Raw genomic sequence first — 20768 nt, forward strand, 5'->3', positions numbered from 1 at the left:
GACGTCTCTACTAACTGAGTAACTGCTCCTTAAGGCCGGTCGTCGCGGCGGCTACTGAATCGTTCCTAGTTTCCCCAATCGCATCAGCCTTGTTACGCAGTTGAATATATCTACCGTTGGATGATATCGCAGCGGGCGCATTTCGTTTGAACAGCCGGCGGCAGTTTTATTTAACGAGCTGGATCACTTTTTGACACTTATCAATTGATTATAAGATTTAAACATGTTTGCTCCCGTTAGCTTTCGTGTTTTTTCATTTCAATCAATGTGCCATTTTTCTTACGTAACGTTTAAAATCGGTAAACAAAATATGCCTCAAAAGCTGCGCGTGTAACCAGACGTTCTCCCTCACAATGAGATAGAACTTCAGCCCTGTAGCACCAATCCTAAACAATGTGGACCACCCAGACAAGACATTGCTTAGGACACATCACAATGTAAGTCGCCGTCAACAGGAATGGAGTAGCTCAACACCCTGGTGGCCTTTATCATTACAACAACCGACAGCCGCCAGAAATAATGCGGCTGAAAACGTGTCCACTACCCCTTCCTTGCGTCCCTGTTTTATTTCAATACTCTATTTATTTGGATTAACCTCGCTCTGTGAAAAACGCATCGGCCACAGTAACTGAAACACCAAATCCAACGTAACACATACCGTTTGCGGCCGCTGAATATCGTCCACCTGCGCAGTCGTCGCCTCAACGAAGGCCGTTTCCAATTCCAAAGCAAGGTTTCCCTGGAGGTCCTGGTATGCGTACGCCTTTCCCTTCGTTGCAATCGCGAGTTCCTCAAGTTTTCGGTCCGCTGAGACACCCAGTGCCACCGTGTTGACCGTGACCTTCGCTTTCTCGACCTCTGGCTTCATGGCGTCAATTGTGGGGCTCTCATTTTCGCCACCATCGGTCATAAGAACGATGATGGCCCCCTCTGGCCTTTCGCTCGGGGTATTTAGCAGCTGCGACCAGTTAAACAAACAGGCATATTGAGAACTCTCATATGTTAAAAAATTGGCCGCGTATCTGCTCCTTTCGTTGCAAATGTCGTCAAAAGACGATAGTCTTTATCGACTTTTGCCAAGTAAATGCCTCCCTTCGCTTTACCGCTCACCTCTCATGTTGTTCCTCTTGCGTCGCGCTCCTCCCAAGGTAAAGACACCAAAGGTTTGCTTAAATCATTTTAAATTTCCCGCGTTCCACTGCTCCAAACCGGGTGTCTTGATGCGAACGCTGCCGTACGGCGAAGACGCGCGTTAATCGAGGCACCCTACTTCAACGTTTATAGAACCGCGTTTCCCTACTCCACGTGCGTTGCAAGCAGAACGTGGAAACTATCTAGTGGAGCCTTGCGTAACTGTTGCCGGTTGATTTCTTAAAATGGCGCCAGAAGCTATAGTAGCGCTGGCGACAGCAGGCGACGGCGGAGTAAATTCTTTTTCTGCAGTTGATGAAGTATTTAATTTCGCAAAAGTCAAGCATGTTTGAATTTTTATAAAGGAACACTGCAAATATCACTTCTGTATTGATTTGTTGTCTCATATTTACGTAATGTCTTGTTCTTCTTCAACAATGTTGACAAGTATGAACATTACACCGGACCAAGACGGGTCGATTTAGCTGTAACTATATAAGACTATTGCGCAGGCATTGTTTTGCTTTGGCCGGGTGGCTGAATCGAGTCACAGACAGACAGACGAACAGACATACAGACCCACAGACATACAGACAGACCAAAATTTCTGGGTTTAAGTAGCCCAAGAAAGACTATCGTCTTTAAAAAAGGATTACGTAAACTGTAGTTCTCTAAGTGAACTTTCTCTTACACCGTCCCTTTAAATCAAAAGTATATTATACAGGCTGTCTAAGAAGACTCCCTAGTTTTTACACATGACATCTATCCTCACACCACTCCTCCCAGTTGCTAATTGAATAAAAGCTGATAAGTACTACTTCTTTCTCAGCCGCCGCGGTGGCTGAGAAAGAAGTAGTACTTATCGCGGGTTCGATTCCCGGCCGCGGCGGCCGCTTTTCTTATGGACTAGAAAAGCAAAACCGCCCGTGTGTACGACATTTCGGCGCACGTTAAAGATCACCAGGGGGTCAAAATTAATCCGGAGCCCTCCACTACGGCGCGCCTCATCGCCTGAGCTGCGTCAGCGCGCTAAACCCTACGATGAATCACTACTTCATTCTCGCAGGCTCAAAATCTGTACGCCTCAAAAACGCAAGGTTGTCAACCATAAAATGCCATTGCAAAGTATTGTCATCTGCCACCGACTGCAAAGTGTGGCGAGAGACCTTTGAGCCTAATGGGAGGGCCAACAGAAACGCCGCGGATCTTCACGGCCGCCGTTACTCCTGACTCCTGAGATAACCGTGAAAGTCATGGTCATCACAAATACGGGCTATTAATGCGAGTTCCCTCATTCTAGAGCAGTTTATGACACTGCTTCTGCCTCGTTTTTGCCATACCCTTAACGTTCCTGTTCCGCATCCAGCGCGCCACAAGTGGTTATTAAGTAAGACATCTGGCTCGGGGACTGCTACATGTAAATTGAAGACACTCCACACTCACACCAGCAGAAAACGTTTACATCAACGGTCTGCTACCCGATAGAATAATTGGTACGTCAGCACAGGACTGCGAAAAATCATGCCAGTGTTTGAATTATCAGCCTACCTCGAGAGCCTTTTGTAGGCCGCATCCAATGCAGGTGCGTCCCTCAGTACGTAGGGCTGCTATCTTGTCCAAGAATCCTTGCCGTGTGTTTACATTCACCGGCATCAGCAAGTGAAGGACTTTTGCAGTCGTACTGAAGGTAACTACGGCCAGTCGTCGCGAGCTTTCTTGAATGTCTTTAATGTAGCGGGTTACAGCTTCTTTCAGAAATTTCAGCCGGTTGTAACTCTGCATGAGCGGAAGAGAGAGAGGCAGCTTTATTAACAGACGTTTCCCTAGTCCAGGGTCCAGGTATGAAGGTGAAGGCCAACTTCTCCCCTTCAGCCAGCTGTAGCTGACTTTGAGCGAGTGAGGGGCAAGGTACTCCTAAGAGTTAGGGAAGGTGCACCTTGCATCTTGGGGAACGGACCGAAAGTAAGCGCTTGTCCAGCTCACGTCTTTCTTATTGTGTCCCTGTTATTCCACGCTCTTCCCCAAGATGAAAGTGCACCAACTCGCCCAACTCGCCGCCCTGTTAGCGATGGTGGGGTGATTTATAAGCGGGAGGGCTAGATTTTGAGCACAAGCTAACGTTGTGTGAAGGGAGCGAGAGCTAGTAGTTAAGCGGCCAACAAACTAGCCCGCCCGCATAATACATGAGGCTAAGGTTTTACAATTGCATTCGTAGCAAACAATCGCTGGAACTGCATCTTGGGTACAAATGAAATGATAATTACTTCGACAGAACAAACATGGTTCACATGCACACTTTGAGCGTCAGGTACAAGCAGATGTTCGGAATATCCGAAAATCGTAGTGCCGACCCTACTTTTTCAACTAACCGTCCGAAAGTGCGTCTGTGTCCAGGGAAATTTCCTTGCAAAGTTGGCAGTGGAAGAAAAGGTTCGTTTGGAACAAGTACCAAGGTCAAGGGGTACTTCAACATGGTTTAAATATGGGCTGTGCTATTAGACCTTTCGTCATGGAAACGGCCAAGATTTGTCTGCGAATGATTCTTGCGAAGTTACTGTTCAAGTATAATGCTTGCTGTGACCCCTTTATCCCTTTCATATAACGGTTGTACAAACCCGTACGGAATTGTTGATCTGATTGACGAATTGGTGTTGTATATTCCAACTGAAAGGCTTAACAGAAGCGACACATAAAGACTGAGAGCCGTAAGACCAGCGAAACGTAGGGATGACAATTTGAACGCCAGCAGTCAAGCTATTTGCGAAGCCGTTCAAGTTTCAATAACAAATATATCAGCACAATTTCACCTTGTATATTCACCTTGTATATTCTATTCTGAAAGGGTCAGCTCCCGGAGAGGTGCGAAATTGTTGCGTACAAAATTTCCTAGGGAGGTTATTGATGCTGCATTCCCTTACAGCTGCCTCGGGAAGCAATGAAAACCATCAGGTATTTTTAGTTTTTTTTTTCATGCATTGGTATTGCGACATCTATATCGAGCATGAAGGAGGATTCTAGTTTAGATAGTTTTGGGCACCCCGTAAAGGGATACGCCCCCGTCTCTTCATTATTATAGTTTTGTCCAGAATAATTATTATCGGTTCGTATTTGCCACTGCTGAAACTCTGCCTGTTCGAAGTTCGAAGAATGAATATGCGGAATATTTACTAGAGCATGCAATTGAGCAGTCTTGTATATTTTGGTTGTTCTCTTGCTTTTCTACAGTCAGCGTCATGGTTCCCCTAACTCTTTTTATTTAAAAAGGGTTCTATACGAACATTGTGAGGTGTTAGTAAACTCATGCTTACATCCATGCTTCCCGATATATCCAGGACAAGTACGACGCGCTGGGCAAGGTCTTCTTTTTGTTGTTCCTCCTGGAATGTAACTTTAATTTGCTTCGACATATCCGGCCTGGGTAGACTGGGGAGACGAAGGTAGAAAAATATAGGTGGGGACTGGGTCATTTACAGATTAAATAACACTTCTTTTCCTCTTAAACAATGAGAACAATTGAATGATAAGTCTGAAAACGTATGAAGCTTTTTGAGAAATGTTAAGACTCTCAGAGGCTGAACGAATTGCCAATAGTGATTAGAAACGGTTATTATTGGTTGTGTCTTGTGACATGGAAAGATGGTAAGTTGAGGAAGACGCACATACACCAACCAAGGGCGTTTGTTGAAAGGGGGCCGCTTTCAATAAACGCCCATGGTTGGTGTATTTGGTTGATGTATTTGCCTCTTCCTCAAGGTGAACCAACCAGACAGAGTTCTGTCGAAGATGTTCACATTCAAAGATGCTAAGTGAGGCGCAAATTGGCAACTCGAAATGTTTCGTAAAATCAACGGATACCAAAGCAGTTTCCGTCATCATTTCTGGCTTTAACACGTGAAATATGGTGAATTATTGTTATAGCTTTCTACAGTACGGCTTTCCTCAGGCTCCAGAGCTTGAAGACGCGTTGGCGGGAAATGGAGCCCAAGTCACTCATCCTCGATACGTTTGGTGTTGCCTGTATCAGCCGGGCTGGCATGGAAAGTGAGGAGGATGTGAAAGACAAAATCAAAAGGTTGCACAGCATACCCTCGTCAACGAATCACGTCGAGAATTTCACCACCTGAATTACCCGCCATAGATATAGCCGCCATAGCCACTCAAGCGACAACACATATGTCGAACACTCGATCCAAGAGCCACGTGGAGACCACAAAGCCCTTTCAACAGGATTCCAGTCATTACGTTTACACAAGGACAATATTCCTCAACTCCAAATTTCAGTTCCTGGTATCGAGTTTATAATTAATGAAGGAACTGTACTTAAACTCCCAATGCATCTGTATGTTATAGCTCTTTTTCGCATTTTATATAGCTCCATCAAGCCCCAACGGCAGTTACTTTTCTTCTTACGTTGCGCTGCGACTCGTTGTCGGCCGTAAGCTCCGTTCTGATTATATTATTACCAGACGGAACTCCTACTCGCACTTTATCGAACCATAAATCGCACAAACAAAAGCTTCATATGCACGTCCTGATTATACAGCCACTTATTTTCCTGGCAATTCTGGCAGCGTACAAAAAACTTTGCGTAATAGGGTCACAACTTCACCTTACGATAATTCAGCTTGCGTAATTACGTACCGTACCGATATTCGAGTACCTTTTGAAGTCGGCGTTCCCACTGATCACTTCCCACGTCGACCTCTCTTGGCAGAGGGCGTTCTGCTTGTTAGGGGCAAGTGGATTATGGCGACGAGGTCCGCTGTTCTGGTCGCAAAACTGGCTTACCTGTTGAAATAGTAAAGCCACAAAAGAACCTGCAGCTTCGAAGGAGTTGAGGTTTTCTAATTATGAATAGATAGCGAATGGTAGGAATCATTGCCTAGGATAAAATTTTAAAAAATTGTATGTGACAAAACCATTGCACGGAAGTTGCAGCTGTTACTTGGCATCCTGTACACCTGATATCAAAACCCCGCATGGTCGCGATGTTTTATTAATCACTTAAAATGATAATATAAGGACATTCATCGACACAAATTTTGTCTCGACCCCTTTGAGCTGCTTCTGTATCTAATAAGTGGTAATTGCCACCCTGAGAAGAATTTTCGTTGCTACAGACTTTTCTTCGGTTTGGGGCAAGTTTATTTTAACACCCAACAACGGAGGAGTCCCGGCCGTTCAAGCAAGACAATGATAAACAAAACGTTTTTAATCTGTTTGACTGACTCGAAAATTGTTCTTGTGAGGGTTTTTTCATCAGGGTTCTGCCTTATCAAAGTGCGTAAAAACTACTGAAGTAAAAACAGAAATACTCTCACATTTGCGATGTAGGGCATGAACATGACCGAAGACTCGACGGGTGTCCCCGTAGGTTGGCGAATGCTGACCACGCAGTCTTCCATGAACCGACATTTCTTGTCCATCTTGCATATCTCGCCTTTGGGAGTTCTAGCCACGAAGCCTATCCTATCCGAGCAGGCGTTGAGCCTAACCTGAGGAGAGCAGTAGCCAGTTGGGTGCAACAAAAGGAAGGAAATGAAAAAATGTGCCTCGTGTAGGAACGCTAATACGCGCGACCAAAAACATTTCTTTTGCCAATAATGTTCCCTCTTCGCGCCCAGTTTAGGTAGGTCTGTAGGTAAGATTTGAGGTGCTTTCTACAGCACGTATGTCGGCATCAACTGCTTCCGGCGGCTTTATAGTCTACGCGCTGTGGTGATGCGCCTATCGGTGGAAACCCAAACCAGTTGAGGGGTTTGTTTTTGTAATCGGTGGCATTGATAACGTAGGCCTTACGAGCACCTGCCTTCTCAAACCAATTCTCCTTTATCTAACTATACTGTCAGTATACCCGAACATGCTTGTCAATGCTTCAGCGATAACGCAAAAACATTGCCCGGGTGTGTTGGCGTTTAATTCGCTAGTGATATGGGAAAATAGTAATGGTAATTTGGGACTGTTTCCGGCATGCTGAGTAGAAATTTTGGGCGCGTTTATGTACGTACTTCGTTCCTCCATCGGCCGCACGAAACAGTTCAGAATGGCTGCTTCCAAAGGGTTGTAGTCCCAATGACTTTATGCTGAAATCATGCTCCCATGCACTTGAGTTTCTTTTATATAAAGGAAGGGTGTGCATTTATTTCACACCAGTATTATTCTACGTCTGCCTTTATTACGAGGAATTTTCTTTCTCTTAATTAAGATCTTTGAAACTCATATTGACTTGTTTCCGTGCGCGTTTTTTTTTTCTTTGACTTCCTTCTTCCAAGAATTATTCGCGAATAGCTCATATGCTTCCTATTCTGATTATAGTACGTGGCTCACAGATTTACTCACCATCCTATTGTGGCAATAGGTGAGGGGATACTTCTTGTCTCCGAGGCGTCCGTATTCATCGAACACGCCGTACCGGAAGTGGGCCCATTCGTGCACGAACACGTAAGCTGTAAGGTGTTTTAAGACGTCAGAAGTAACACTTCACCGAACCCCAGATACTAAGATTCTACTCACTCGGAAAAGAGTATGTGGAGCATAAAACAATATAGGGCTGCAGTCATGTGCCAGTTCACATTTCTAGCGGTAGGCATTTGACGATGAACTCATTGAACAGCTCAGAATTTCGTCCCATTGTTCCGCTGACCAGTTATTGTCACGTGGGGTGACAAAAACTGAAGGCCCGAGTTTGAGCAAACCTCGGGTGAGGCGGAGCTGTGGTGATAATAATAAGCCCATGATATTATTTCGTGGCAAGGTTTAAACGCTTTAAAAAAGCGAATCATGCTATTTGCTGATTCCTGAGGTGACGTAACCGGTCCAGGGCAGCGCACTCCAAAGATGCACGACCTGAACGTGGCGAATATTTTAGTGCGTTCTCTCGCTCCACTGCTGCACCAGTGGCTACTGGGGACAAGCAAATCAAACTACTTTATATTATTGTACGTTTACTTTAATAATCTGTGTTTCACTACAAAGTTCTTTTTTTTTATTCCAGGCGTTCACCTGAGCTTTTTCTTTGAAATTTTTTGCCGTAAGAAACAGTTTCTGCCGTCGGTAACAGACAGTGCAATCACGTGTCTATAGCCGACTGCAAAAAAAGAAAGTGGGTGATGAAAGCAAGCCACATTCAATGCAGTTGCTACTTGTATACGTTATCAAAACCCTCGGATTTTCGACACAAAATTTCCTCAGGCACTTCAGTCAGCTTACGTGTTTTTAAGGCGAAATGCTGGCAATACTTATCTGCAAGTTTTCTGATAACTCTACTTGCTCATTTTTCCTCGATTTTGTTTCTTTGCCTTTGGGCTCCGATTACGGTTTCAAACGGCTTCTTTTCTGCTTTTACATGTTCGCGTCAAATTCGTCTCTTTTATTTGCTTGTCTTAGTGTGTGAATTACGTCAGCAAACAGACTGGAACACGTCACAGCTTCCATAGAATCGGGCTTCGACGAGGGTGGTGTGCACCTGTCCTACTCCCGTGACATCACGTCAGGCTTCACGCTGCACGCACTATTCTACAACTGTTACTTTTCAAATTTACAGTGTTATAATTTTTGTGACACGGGCCCGATAGCTTCACAAACCTCGCAATTGCGGGCCAATGCCGCAAGTGGCCATGTGCTACGAAGGAATGAATAGCAACACGGACAGCAACTTTTCATATTTGCTTGCTTTATTCCCTTTTACTCTTCACCGCTCTTTTTCGATGAAGGTTTCCACAGTCGTTTTTATAGAGTGCAATCCCCTCACAACCCTCTCTTTCTTCGCGCCCTTTCCACTCCCGCTTACCGTCCCTCTGGCGTCACGCGATTACTTTATTCCTCCCCTATCCCGTTTACTCGCTTTCAATGCTCTGCTTCCTGCCCTACGACGGTGACGTTGAACAAAACACGTTGAAATGTGTAACAATCGCCTCTGATATTAGACACGCACCGCTTATTGTATTTTAGAGAGGATATTGAACAGATGCAAGAGGCCATCAAGCCATCGGGTATGCACCGTACCAGCATCAACCATTTGGAAACGGAAGGTAGGATTATGTCTTATCCAGACGTGAGGATATGCGCCAAAGACGTGTCAGGTGAAGACGAACCCCATAAAGTGCATGTGCGAGAAACTGCCTTTGTTATTTTAACGCTCGCACCTGCGTTTCTATCGGCTTCACTCCTGCGAACAAACACCTCAACCGGCTATCGTTACGCCGACTGTCCCGTTGACTGTATATGTAATACCAGAGCATCGAAGGACTCTGGTAATACGTACAAGCTGTCCTGCCAGTAACGTTTTCAGAAAAAAATGCAAGTCACGCAACCTCTCGAGGGAAACTTTATGCCGCGCTGATGATAAACAAAACGTACGGTCATGGAACGCCTCGTTCCAACAGACGATAACTGAAGCTCGCGAGCAGACGATAGCTGAACCGCACGCTCCGGCTGCAGACGGATAAACGCGCGGTAGATACCTGCGGAATCCACGTCCGCCAAACCACCTAAAGGAAAGGCGAGGCCAGAGAAACACGTCTCGATCGAGTATATTGCGCACACACCGTCTGACGGTCTCACTGTTGATGGTGCGGTCACCACCAGTGCTTCTGTACAAGCTGCCCGTCACGTAAAACCGCAGCGCACACCACACTTGCTAGAGGCGGATTAGAGCGAAAGCCGCCTCTAAGCCGCCTCTAAGTCCCCAGACGACTGCAAAACCAATGCACAGCCCTTTTTCGAGAGATAAAAACGAGCTCGAAATTCCTCCTTAGTTTAAAAGACCTCTCGGCGTTGAAATGTGCCTGCTACGGCGACCATAAAATAAAACCACGCCAAATCAGCGGTCACCACGGGCGTCCCGAGTTCCACTCCGCCGTGCAAAACCATGCCCGAGTTTCCCCCGAGTTGTAATGTCAGTCAAACACACCCAGCCCATTCGTGGGTGCGGCGTAGTAACCGAATCCGCACCCACCTATGGCCCCGACTTTGTCGATGTCTTAGCGTAGTATCCACGAAGTCGACATTTGATGCCCGCTGGCAGAGACAATAACTTAGCAGCAAACAGAAATGAAGTCCCTAGGCCACCGTCAGCCAATTGTGCTACAGTCGCGGTGGTGTTCGGTCCGAACTGGACTTTACACTTGTCCGAGCCGATAGGAGAGGCCAAGACGACACGATTTTCGCGCGGGAGCCTTCTTCATACACCGTGAAAGCACAGTCGATGACAAATGACACAACTTCAACGTCTAAAACACACTCGCCAAAGCTCAAACACGTTCTTGACAGGGGACGATTTCTGATAAGCGCCCGCCCTGCACACTCAACCAAGCCGTAAACAAAATAATTAATGGTAGGGAGCAGGGCGCATTCCGCTAGCTACAGTGAACCCCTTTGATTACGTGGTTTGCGCTTGCGCAGAGCTGCACTGGAGCTACCCTGAAGCCACGTATAGTTCAGTGGAGTAACAGAACACAGAGAAAAACGGACCGCCCCGCGCCAGGCGTGGCCAACAGCCGGACTGGAGATTTCAAAGTAGTAGTAGGGTTATCTAGTTTACTGAGAAATGAGTATAGCAGATGGATTTCAGATGGTGCTGCATGCGGAAGATAGCACAAGCCATACCTTATCGACGTAAGCGGCCAAATACAGCGCGCTGAATGTGCCAGGCATGCTGCGTGCGATTCCGACGGTTTCGCTCGAGGTGTATCGGATGCTCCACTATCACTACTTTCATAACCCAAGCAGCTGGAAACTCGGGATTAGGCGGAACTCGGGACTTCTGTAATAGCGCCCCTGATGTAAGGCGCAATTCTTAGTTTGGCTATTCCATGTCCGTTACAAGGCGTCTACATCGAGGAAGCTCTAGCTGACAGCCAAGTGCAAGTACGCAAGTAAGAAGTCCTTTATAGCGTTATTTCATGTCACTAAACAAAGCCTACAAACTAGAAACAGTCACCTACAGCCTATTGCAATTTTTTCATCATCTGGGGTCTTTTGATTTTGGTTAATGGAGGCGTGTAATCCTGAGTTTAAACGACGGCTAAGAACACAAGCCGAATATTACTGCGCTCCGCAGGTAAGTTAGGAACTCTGCGCGAAATTAGCAGATCTCCGGAAACCTTCGGTAATACTTTGAACCATAAACAGTTAACAATATACTTTATTGGCATCATGTAGAGAATACATGATGCCGGAGCTGGCAGAAAAAGCCATCTCAAGGACAGCTTGACTGAGCTGCAGGGCCCCATTTTGTCAGCAGCGTACAACACGATGTACGGCATGTTCAGAATGTCTTTAACAAGATATCCTAACTACGTTGGCAGATTCGTCGGTAGCTGTCGCCAACATGCTTTCGCGAACAGGGGAATTCGGCTTGGAAGGAAGTAAAATACATTCTTAAAATCAGTGAAAGAAAAGCATGGAAGGAAAACCAGAGAAGCAAAATCGTCGTCTTCGTTTCTTGACGCAGGCCAATTTTTTTACGCAGTTTGTATTCTTACCACATTATCGTTCATTCCTTTCAAATGGCGTTCGTGCAAATGTCTTTGAAGACATCCTTATTTGCAAGGTTTCGTCTAAACCACACAACTCACACTGACCGTACATAAACGCTCCCGAAAGTACTCTTACCTATACCAGCACACGGTTTCCTAAGCGCAGCCCGTTTCCCCGGATTAAGGCGCACTCAAAAGGCCTTATTTGTTGATAATTAATAAAATAGTGTATTGTTCTTCCCCCGCCCCCGGGTTCTTGCTGCAAGTTAGAGATGATTTTGGTGCTCTCATCGATATTGGCGCTGTCAGCCAATCGATTTGAACTCAACTGAACTTTACTGGCGGCTATAATACATGCTACGTCGGTTAAATATCGCGGTTCGACACTGCATCAAAAAGTGACCACGTATCTGCTCCTTTCGTTGCAAACGTCAGCGAATGACAATAGTGAACTGGTGCCCCTGTCACGTAAATGCCTCTCTTAACTTTTCCGCTCACCTCTCATGCTGTTCCTCTCCCGTTTCGTTACTGCCACGCTGCCACGTTCCTGCATATCAAGATAGCACGCTGGAGGTTTGCTCAAGTCAATTTAAATTTACTGCGTTCCATTGGTCCAACTCGGGTGCCGCGATGCCAGCGCGGCCGCACTGCGAAGCGGCGCGTGCATTGAGGCACCCTACTAAAACGTTTATAGAACCACGTTTCTCTACTCCACGAGCATTCCAACTGGAACGTGGAACCTATCTAGTGGAGCCTTTCGTTGATGTTGCCGTTTAATTCTTTTTAAATGCCTCCAGATGGCGTGCGACAGCAGGCGACGGCTCTCTGCTGCTGATGTAGTACTTTATTTTCTATAGCAAAAACCAACCATTCGCGGTTTTTTTAATAAAAGAACACGGCAAATATTACTTGTGTATTAATCTTCTGCCTTATATTTGCGTAACGTCTTGTTCTTGTTCAACAAAGCTGACAAGTATACACCATTTTCCTTGTTAGACGTGGGCGCTGCCATTTGTTTTTCACACCAGACACTAGCGCCGTCTATGGAGCGACCGCCGAAACCGCCGCGCTGGGCTGTTAAGTACTCCGTTCTCTCCGTGCGTCTTCTCGGTACCCATGCATTACCGAGTGAACCATAGTGGTTTGGCGTTAAAATAGCGGTCGCAGTGCTCGTGTGTGTGTGTTTTATTTTGTTTTCACCATATGCGGACGGATTTTAGGTCCTAATTTGCTGCCAGAGCGGAAGATGCCGACCCCAGCTGTTGCGAGCAGAAGTAGCACTGGTGGTGGTAGTGCTGGTGGGTCTCCACAGTTCTGTGATGCGAACGCTACCGGTACGGCACCTACTGAGATAAAAATCGATATCTGGGAGTAAATACGTATTTTCAATGCCACCATGCTTGTTATTTTCACCGATTAGTCATGTTTACGGAAGTTCGGTCGTTGAATGCGCAGCGCGCACAGCATATGTGTGTCACGCTGGTCGCGCTGATCCGCGCTCGCGGTGGACTTTCGACGAGGCGATTGCTACGCTGTTGACATTGAAATGCAATATAATCTTTCTTAACTGGACTTATGACGGCTTCTGACGATACGAAATTACCTGGGCGGAAAAATAACACAACCGCACAACCATTCAAATTACTATTAGAAGGTTGAGCAGAAGGATCGATATTTGGGCGAGTCAATAGTGATTGATCATCATCGTGATCATGATTGGCCTACCTCTGCGCAGCGCATGTGGCCTGTCCCTCGGAGCCCGCCTTTGCGGAACCTCTGCTTGCACCACAAATGCTCTACGCGATCAGCAGTAACTGTTTTGTAATTGTAATCCTTTAGATTCCGTGACAACGCAAAAGGATTGAATACGGAAGCCGCCTTTGTTGGTTTACACAATGTTTCCAGGTCATGAAAGGGAATTTGGTGGTACCTATACACTGAAAAGGAGGAGGATATAAACAGCCACGAAAGCTGGTAGAAGTACTCCTAAGGCGAAAACTTTCCTTCACAAGGTGGTAAATACAAACAGAGCACCTTGTTGCAGGACTAAATTAAAACAAAAATCCAACGCCCCTTTCTGGAAGAAAGCTAGTTGAAACACGTGGCTTTCTCCGATACAGCTGCAAACTCCACGACCCAATGAGACAGCGTCGAAGTTCATGGCAACGCTGAGCTAACCGATTGTAATGTTATGATTTTATATCATGCGTATTGCTTTGCGAATGGGTCATATGATTGTGCTGATTCAGTGACTCATGTAGTGTTGTCGTTGATTTAGATTCGGGCGGATTGGGTGGCGGGCTTCGCATTTGTATGGTAGGAAGCTTCACGTTTCATTATCATCATCGTCATCACCGTCGGGTCCTGCTTGTGAAAGCCCATTGTGTAAAGTTGGCGTTACTCCAGTGCTTTTTGACTGGGCATTTTCATCGGAGAAGGATTCGCGTTTATACATCACCACCATCATCGCCACCACTATTCGTGGAGAACCAATGTATAAACTTGTCTGTCCGGCATCGTGTTCTTTTGCAGCACCGCCACAATTGAGGCGTAGAAAGCTTCGCGCTAAAAAACAAAATTCTCAAAGTGCGAGAAATTCTGACTTGCCTGGGTTCAGAGTTTTCCGTGCCGTCGCGTTTTGTGTCAGGGCCAAGAATCCCGGCGTAAGTTGAATAAAATCCCCGGGCTGACCACAAGGCTTCTGTTGCAGCGTAAATGGCATATCACCATGGGGTCCGGTCGGCTCGTCGACGCGTACGTCGCTCTTCTCGAACGAACTCTGCGAAAGCGCCCGTGCGCTGGCTCTCTTCGGCCACGTGTTCGGTAGTTCGATGGTCACTTCCTTAAAGTACACGCGTCCATTGGTGGCTTGGTGAAGGAACTCGGATGACGAGCGGAACAGCGCCTGCATGGTAATCATGGTTTAACATTTCTGAAGCGCTGTTCGAAAGCCTGTTCAAGGTCCGATGAAAGCCAGAATAGACACATAAAGATAATTTATTATAAACCCCATATCAGCGCGCAGCGCGGCCGCCAAAGTGCTTGCGCACTAAAATTCCTGGTGCACCGCCAAATTCATTATTGATGCCGGAGCACGGATGTGCCGTTTTGCCCAACGTGCCAACGCGGGGCCTAACGCTTGCAACGCCACATGAGCCACGCGGAGTCGCAAATGCACAAAGCTTAGTTCCACGCAGAAGGCTGGTCTTCTGCCTACCTTGATATTGTCAACAACAGACTCGTCGTAAGGAATGCCCTTTTTAATGGAGACTTTGATGTCCTTGTAGCCACCGTCTGTGGTGTCGATTTGGAGAGATGACGCTGCGCCCAGGAAACATAGCAACACACTCGCAGCGGGCAGCATCGTTCCCATTGTGTTCCCGCGGGGAGGAGACGACCGGCCGTCAGCTCCTGGAGGTCTTGAAAAGATAATAATATGGAGGAAACTGGAAAATTAGACAGCCAAAATGATCCGGCAACGTTGTAATAAAAAATTACGCATAATTTTGAATCCTGATCATTGAACGGTTAGCAATTCTGCTTGTTACGCAGGTGTCTAATGCAACGATTTAAAATTTGTTCTGTGGGGTGCGATAAAAGAAGCCATCAACATAAATTTATTAATTTTTACATCTATCAGTTACTCGTGTTTGAAAGAAGGGTTCATGTTTTCGGGAAAGTAACAGTTAAATATGCTCGGAGTGCGAACAGAAAATAAGTGGTGTCTAGTAAAACTATTGATGGCCAGCCATTGATCTATTCAAGTATAAGTAATGACTACTAGCAAGTTCGTTACAATATTTATTTTTGTTATGCCTTGCTGATAAGTAAGAAGCTATGACTGCAGGTTACTTTATTGCTTTGTGTACGTGTACAGCCATGCTAGGAACAATACTAAATACTGGTGCAAACATTCCCGAAATATTTACAAATTAACGCCACCCAATTCTCACAGATTGCAACAGCGTTATCGATTTTTCGTGGTGATTACTAATGAAACATCTCAGCTACGCGCCGTAATAGAAGGGATGTAGGCCGCTAACATGGGAACTATCATCTTGCACACGTCGGTACCTCTGACGATGATAATTACACGGCTGAAAGTCTTTCTCGTCGAACACCGACATTTCTGGTCAAAGTGATGCTTTAATTTGTAAGATAAGAGTTTAGTTTTTTCAATATTTCATTCCTTGAGAGGGATAAGCTGTAGCTGGTAATTTACAGTAAAAGAAATTTAATAGTGAGACTACCCAGCTGCCAAAAATCAAATAATAGCAAAGAAAGTAATATAGCCTTCGTGAATAGCACTTCTGCCTCTCTCTCTCTCTCTCTCTCTCTCTCTCTATATATATATATATATATAAATATATATACATATATATATATATATATATATATATATATATATCGTTGGAAGAGGCTTCTCGGGACTGGTTGGAAATACGTTCGTACAAAGATAACAATAGCAACAACAATATTTTTTGACTGAATGTGTCGGGAATCGCGGGGGGCCGCAGCGCAGTGCCCGAGACAGAGTACCAGCATGCCGGCTTTCCAGAATCGAAGTTCCCGTGGTGTGATGGCGCTAAGCTGTGCTGAGTTGCGATAGCCAGAAACTTGAGGTGGGAAGCCTGAAGACGAGTTTCTGGGCGTTGGCTAGTGGTCCAAATTGTTGAAGTCATTGAAAGAGCTCCCTAAAGAGACGCTCGTGATCTTGTGGAGCAGGACTCTCGACTGGAATGTCGTCAATGTATGCACATACAACTGGGAGGCACGTGCTGCCTCGGCGATGAATCTTTGAAAAGTTTCAGCTGCGTTGCGTAGCCCAAAATGCATGCGCACAACAGGCCAAAGGGTGTAATGATGGCATTTTTTCGGGATATCGACCGGTTCCAAAGAAAGTTTGTGAAACCCCTTGAGGTGGTCCACCTTGCTAACGATCTTGCACCCTTCCAGGAGGCCTGCGATTTCCTGGATGTGTAGTAGGGGTAGCTGTTGTGGACCATCTCAGCGTAGAGCATCCGGTAGCCTCCGCACGGGTGCCAGTGACCACTTTTCTCGGGGACCATATGTATTGACACGCGGGGTTTTGGATGATGGCTGGGTAATTCAACGTTGCAGCACGTAATCGAATTCGGTTTAGCAGTTGCCAGACATTCACCAAAGAGGCGGCGCGGCCGAGTTCCGACTGGTGGACCACGAGTGCCGATGTTCTGGGCAACTATGTGATTTGGTGGCTGCTTTAAATTTCAAGGCTTTTAATCTCAGGAAGTGCTTCAAGGATTTGTTCGTACGGGGATGAGAGAATACGCGTGCGGATGTCAGTGGGAGCGACCGTAGACAGTACACGCCGAACAGAAAGGCACGTCTTGCTGTCGATGACGCCATGGTGACGCATACTGACGTCAAAGTGAAACTTGGTCAGGAAGTCAGAGCCGAGGATGGGCTCACTGACGTCGTCTAGTATGAAGACCCACTGGAACGTGCGCCGCAAACCAAGGTCGAAGGTGATAGAGCGCTGACAGTACGCGGCGATAGGTGTAGAATTTCCTGCAGGAAGCGTAGGCCCAGATGCCTTAGAAGTGCGGTCACTTTTACGTGGATGGCAGTACACTGACATCAGCACCCCTGTCTACCAGGAAGTGCAAACCGTAAATGGGATACATGACCAAGAAAAAGCGGCCAAGCTCTAGAGCGAGGTCACATGCCACCGTCAGTGATCCCGCTTCGCATTTCCTGACAACCTGCATGGGAAAGGGTGCGCAAGGGTTTGGCGAGCAGGAATCGTCAGGGGAAGACGAAGGACGACTAGGACGTTCAGAGGAGCCGCAGTGGCAATTAGACGTCCGAAGCGCGTCGATGAAAGTGGCGGCCTGATCAACCCAGGCCTACAAGCGAGGCACGGCTGAGCACTCCGGTGTTTAAGCGAGGGCAGCGACTGAGGAAAAGGTCGCGTCATGGACTCGATTAGCTAGCCCGGAGAGATGGCCGAGGGTCAAGTCCCCTAAAGCAAGTAAGAGGAGGCAGGTAGGCTGTGGCAAGCGCTGCAGAAAAAGCTCATTGAAAAGTACACCGTTCTAGTCAACGTTGCTTGCGTCCAGTGCTGAATGCGCGCGCTCTCTGACTCTGAGGTGCATTCTAGAATACTCTGCTTCAGGTGCTGGTACGGGCGTCACCCAAAGGTGGCTCAGTGACGTCCGCCACTTCATAATCCACTTGAGAAGGCAGAGTGCTGAGTGAGTGGCAATACCGAGAAGCATCCGAGGTGACGTAATGGAGATCGAAGGTGGCCTCGACCTGGGCGAACCAAATGTGCGAGTTCTGGCTCCAAAACGTGGGTATGCGGAGCTGTACGACGGCGACGTCCCGCGAGCGCGACGTAGCATCAGGCGGAAGAGGGTCTGAGGGCACAATTTTGCTGGGGTCGGTCATACCTCAGTGTGGGTCACCAATGTCGGGAATCGCGGGCTGGCAGCGCATACCGGCATGCCGGCATGCCGGCTTTCCAGAATCGAATTGCTAGTGCTGTGCTGGTGCAGCAAGCACGTGCCGCTCGTGTCTTTATTTTCCTCGACTTTAGTGGCCTGCGGCACGCCGCCGCTATCGAGCACCGACGAAGGACGGGTACAAACGCTTCGGACAGGGGTCACCTTTCCTCAAGAGGGATATGTAGACTGGAAATTGTTTATGCGCAGTTCAGAAACTGGAGGCTCCATATGCTGAAGATGATGAAGATGGATAGAGGTGAAAAGAGATGAGGAGATGGAAAGAGATTATGAAAGAAAGATAGGATGAGATGAACGAAGGAAAGGTGTCATGAAGCTGGAAACAGATGACAAAAGGAATACTGAGAAGGCATAAAAGGCAGGAAAGGGAGCGAAGGAATGGCACGAATATTTGGCTGCCTAGCTGATGAGCGATTGGGGAAACAATCGTGAGGCTGACAGGGGCCTGCCGTCGGTCAACGCCGGCTCTCTGAGGCAAGCAATGTGGTGTGCGCACGACCGTCCACTCCCCGCGTATTACGGGCGTGTATTTTCGTCGGGTCCTAAAGATGTCCCTCCATTTTCTCTCCAACTTCTCTTTCTTACTCGCGCCTGGCGCCCCAATCAGGAGGAGTTTACGTTCGAAGAAGTATGCGAAGCGGAGGCGCAGGGGCTCCAAAGGCCGTCGAACAACAGGCGGCCTTCATGAGCCACCTCTAATCGCACCGACGCCAAAGAGACTAAACTGCAGAAAAGCCAAAGCGAGATTGGTCAGGGTTGAGGAGGTGCACAAGAGTCGCCTTGCGCAGAGAGACATCAGAAATACAAAGTAAGTAGAAAAAAATGTGGCTGATGCCTCTTTCATAGGAATCGGTAAAACCCGAAAGTCATATCAGCATTCACTGGAGCATTTATTGTGCATCCCTGTGAACTTGCACATCGCTTTTTATATTACGTAGATATAGCACTGTTAGACGCATCAATGTTAGACCCTCGATTTCACGCGCCGGAACATTGCGTAAATCTGACTGAAACCACAGCTCTTGAAAACAGTGCGAACGAAACGGAACCGAAACCGAAAGCAGTAGGTAGTGGAGGGTGCCTCAATTCACCCTCGTCCCGCGTACACGAAGACGCTGGCATCGAGGCGCCAACTGTCTTCGCTCATTAGTGCCATGATGAACTACTTCGCTTCGATTCTCCTAGACGGCAGCATCTCCTTGCCGGCATTTGAATGAAGAAAGTAGTGGGAAAGATTCAAGGTGCGTTCGTAGACCAGCTTGCGCTTGGATTCGTAGCGCAGTGGGCAGAGCGTTGTGTACCTATTGTTGAGGCGAGAGAGTTCGTGGCTTGAGTCCGGGCGCAGCAGCGTCAATGTAACGTTTTCGGGCGACGTCATTTCCGTGGCGGATATGACACCGGTCACATCTTGGTGTACCCGGGCATAAAACACTTTCGTGTTACAAAGGAACGGGGTATGATGGGGAAAATCAGGAACAGGAATGCAGCAAAAACGAAACAAAGGCACCGAACAGGAGGAAATGAACTGTTTAGGCTAATAGCGCAGAACACTCTCGCAAACGCTACCTAGATTTATCTTTGGAAAATGAGCGGTTTTGAATACAGACACAAGAATAGGCGCCGGATTTCTCACCTTTTGTGGCGGTTTGTTAGCCCCTTCACAGCTGTAGTTTGGTGCGCACCTCCACGCTGCTAGTTGGGACCAGAGTATGAACACTGTCCTCTGTTTAGCCTGGCGTCACTGGTAGCTCTTGTTCAGACCGAGGCTTTATAAAGATTGCTGTTCAGAAGCCTCTCGTGTGGGCTTTCTTCTTAGCATTCCCGCTCGTTGATAAGGTGTTTTGATCCCATTGTCACATTCAGGAAGCATTGCGTAGATATTTCAGCGTACGTGACTGACAAGCGCTAGGCAGGGCACCTGATATTGCGGCAGCAACGAAACATCGACGACTTTTGTCAGCAGAGCAGGAAGCATCAATTCGATTACTTCGGCACTTCACTGATTCGTCACGTAGTACTCTGATATGAACACTTTCGAGGTTCACGGCCAGTACCATCAAGGTACAAAACTGGATGCCCTTCTAATCAGCTTTGAATTAAACAACAACGACAGGGATATCGCCACGTAAGCGCGTACCACGCCCCGCGGTACAGGTTGATTGCGATCACGTCTACTCTCTGTACATACGTGCTGAACGTTCTCTGAAATTAAAAAAAAAAACTCGGTGTTGTTTTTGCAACTATTAACAGCGGAGATGTTTCGCAAATCGTAATTTTTTTTGTCGGCAGTTAAAAATACTAAGAAACTGCCGAGCGCGCACATGAGCCCGGACGTAATGGCCATCGCCCGGCAGTTTACAAAACCAAGAAAATGCGAAGAAGTGGTTGTTGTTGTTGCTCCTGGTGACTTGGCTCATACCCACGCGGGAGATTGGCCACGAATTGGGCGTGAGAAGGGCTAATGCGCCCGCTTAAAACACCGCAAACTTATACACCTCGCTATTTATACGCAAAAAGAAAGAAAATGGAATTGGTTGAAAGTTGTAAGTGGATTTTTGAGTGGAACAATTGAGCTTTTTGGACCGGAAAAACTACATGCAAGAATCAAAGCTAACAGGGCAGGTGCCTGGTCTCGGAAACGTATGCATGAATG

The 20768-nt window shown here is 47.0% G+C and overlaps 1 protein-coding gene across 1 annotated transcript in view; it reads right to left on the reverse strand.

The window, feature by feature from the left end:
• The window catches only part of LOC144157910 (calcium-activated chloride channel regulator 1-like), a 44616-nt gene extending 24736 nt beyond the window's left edge, over nt 1-19880 (reverse strand). The window contains exons 1-9 of the mRNA XM_077688626.1: nt 19749-19880; nt 14827-15028; nt 14217-14514; nt 7471-7577; nt 6453-6626; nt 5792-5919; nt 4440-4554; nt 2680-2907; nt 659-958 (exon numbers count right to left, since the gene is read on the reverse strand). Coding sequence (XP_077544752.1) covers nt 659-958; nt 2680-2907; nt 4440-4554; nt 5792-5919; nt 6453-6626; nt 7471-7577; nt 14217-14514; nt 14827-14982 — 1506 coding nt within the window. The 5' untranslated portion in view covers nt 14983-15028; nt 19749-19880. The remainder of the gene's footprint in view (nt 1-658; nt 959-2679; nt 2908-4439; nt 4555-5791; nt 5920-6452; nt 6627-7470; nt 7578-14216; nt 14515-14826; nt 15029-19748) is intronic.
• Nucleotides 19881-20768: the final 888 nt, after the last annotated feature.

This window comes from Haemaphysalis longicornis, unplaced genomic scaffold (genome assembly GCF_048455015.1).
Source record: "Haemaphysalis longicornis isolate Haplotype H1 unplaced genomic scaffold, Haemaphysalis longicornis Haplotype H1 scaffold_10, whole genome shotgun sequence".
Lineage (NCBI taxonomy): Eukaryota > Metazoa > Arthropoda > Arachnida > Ixodida > Ixodidae > Haemaphysalis > Haemaphysalis longicornis.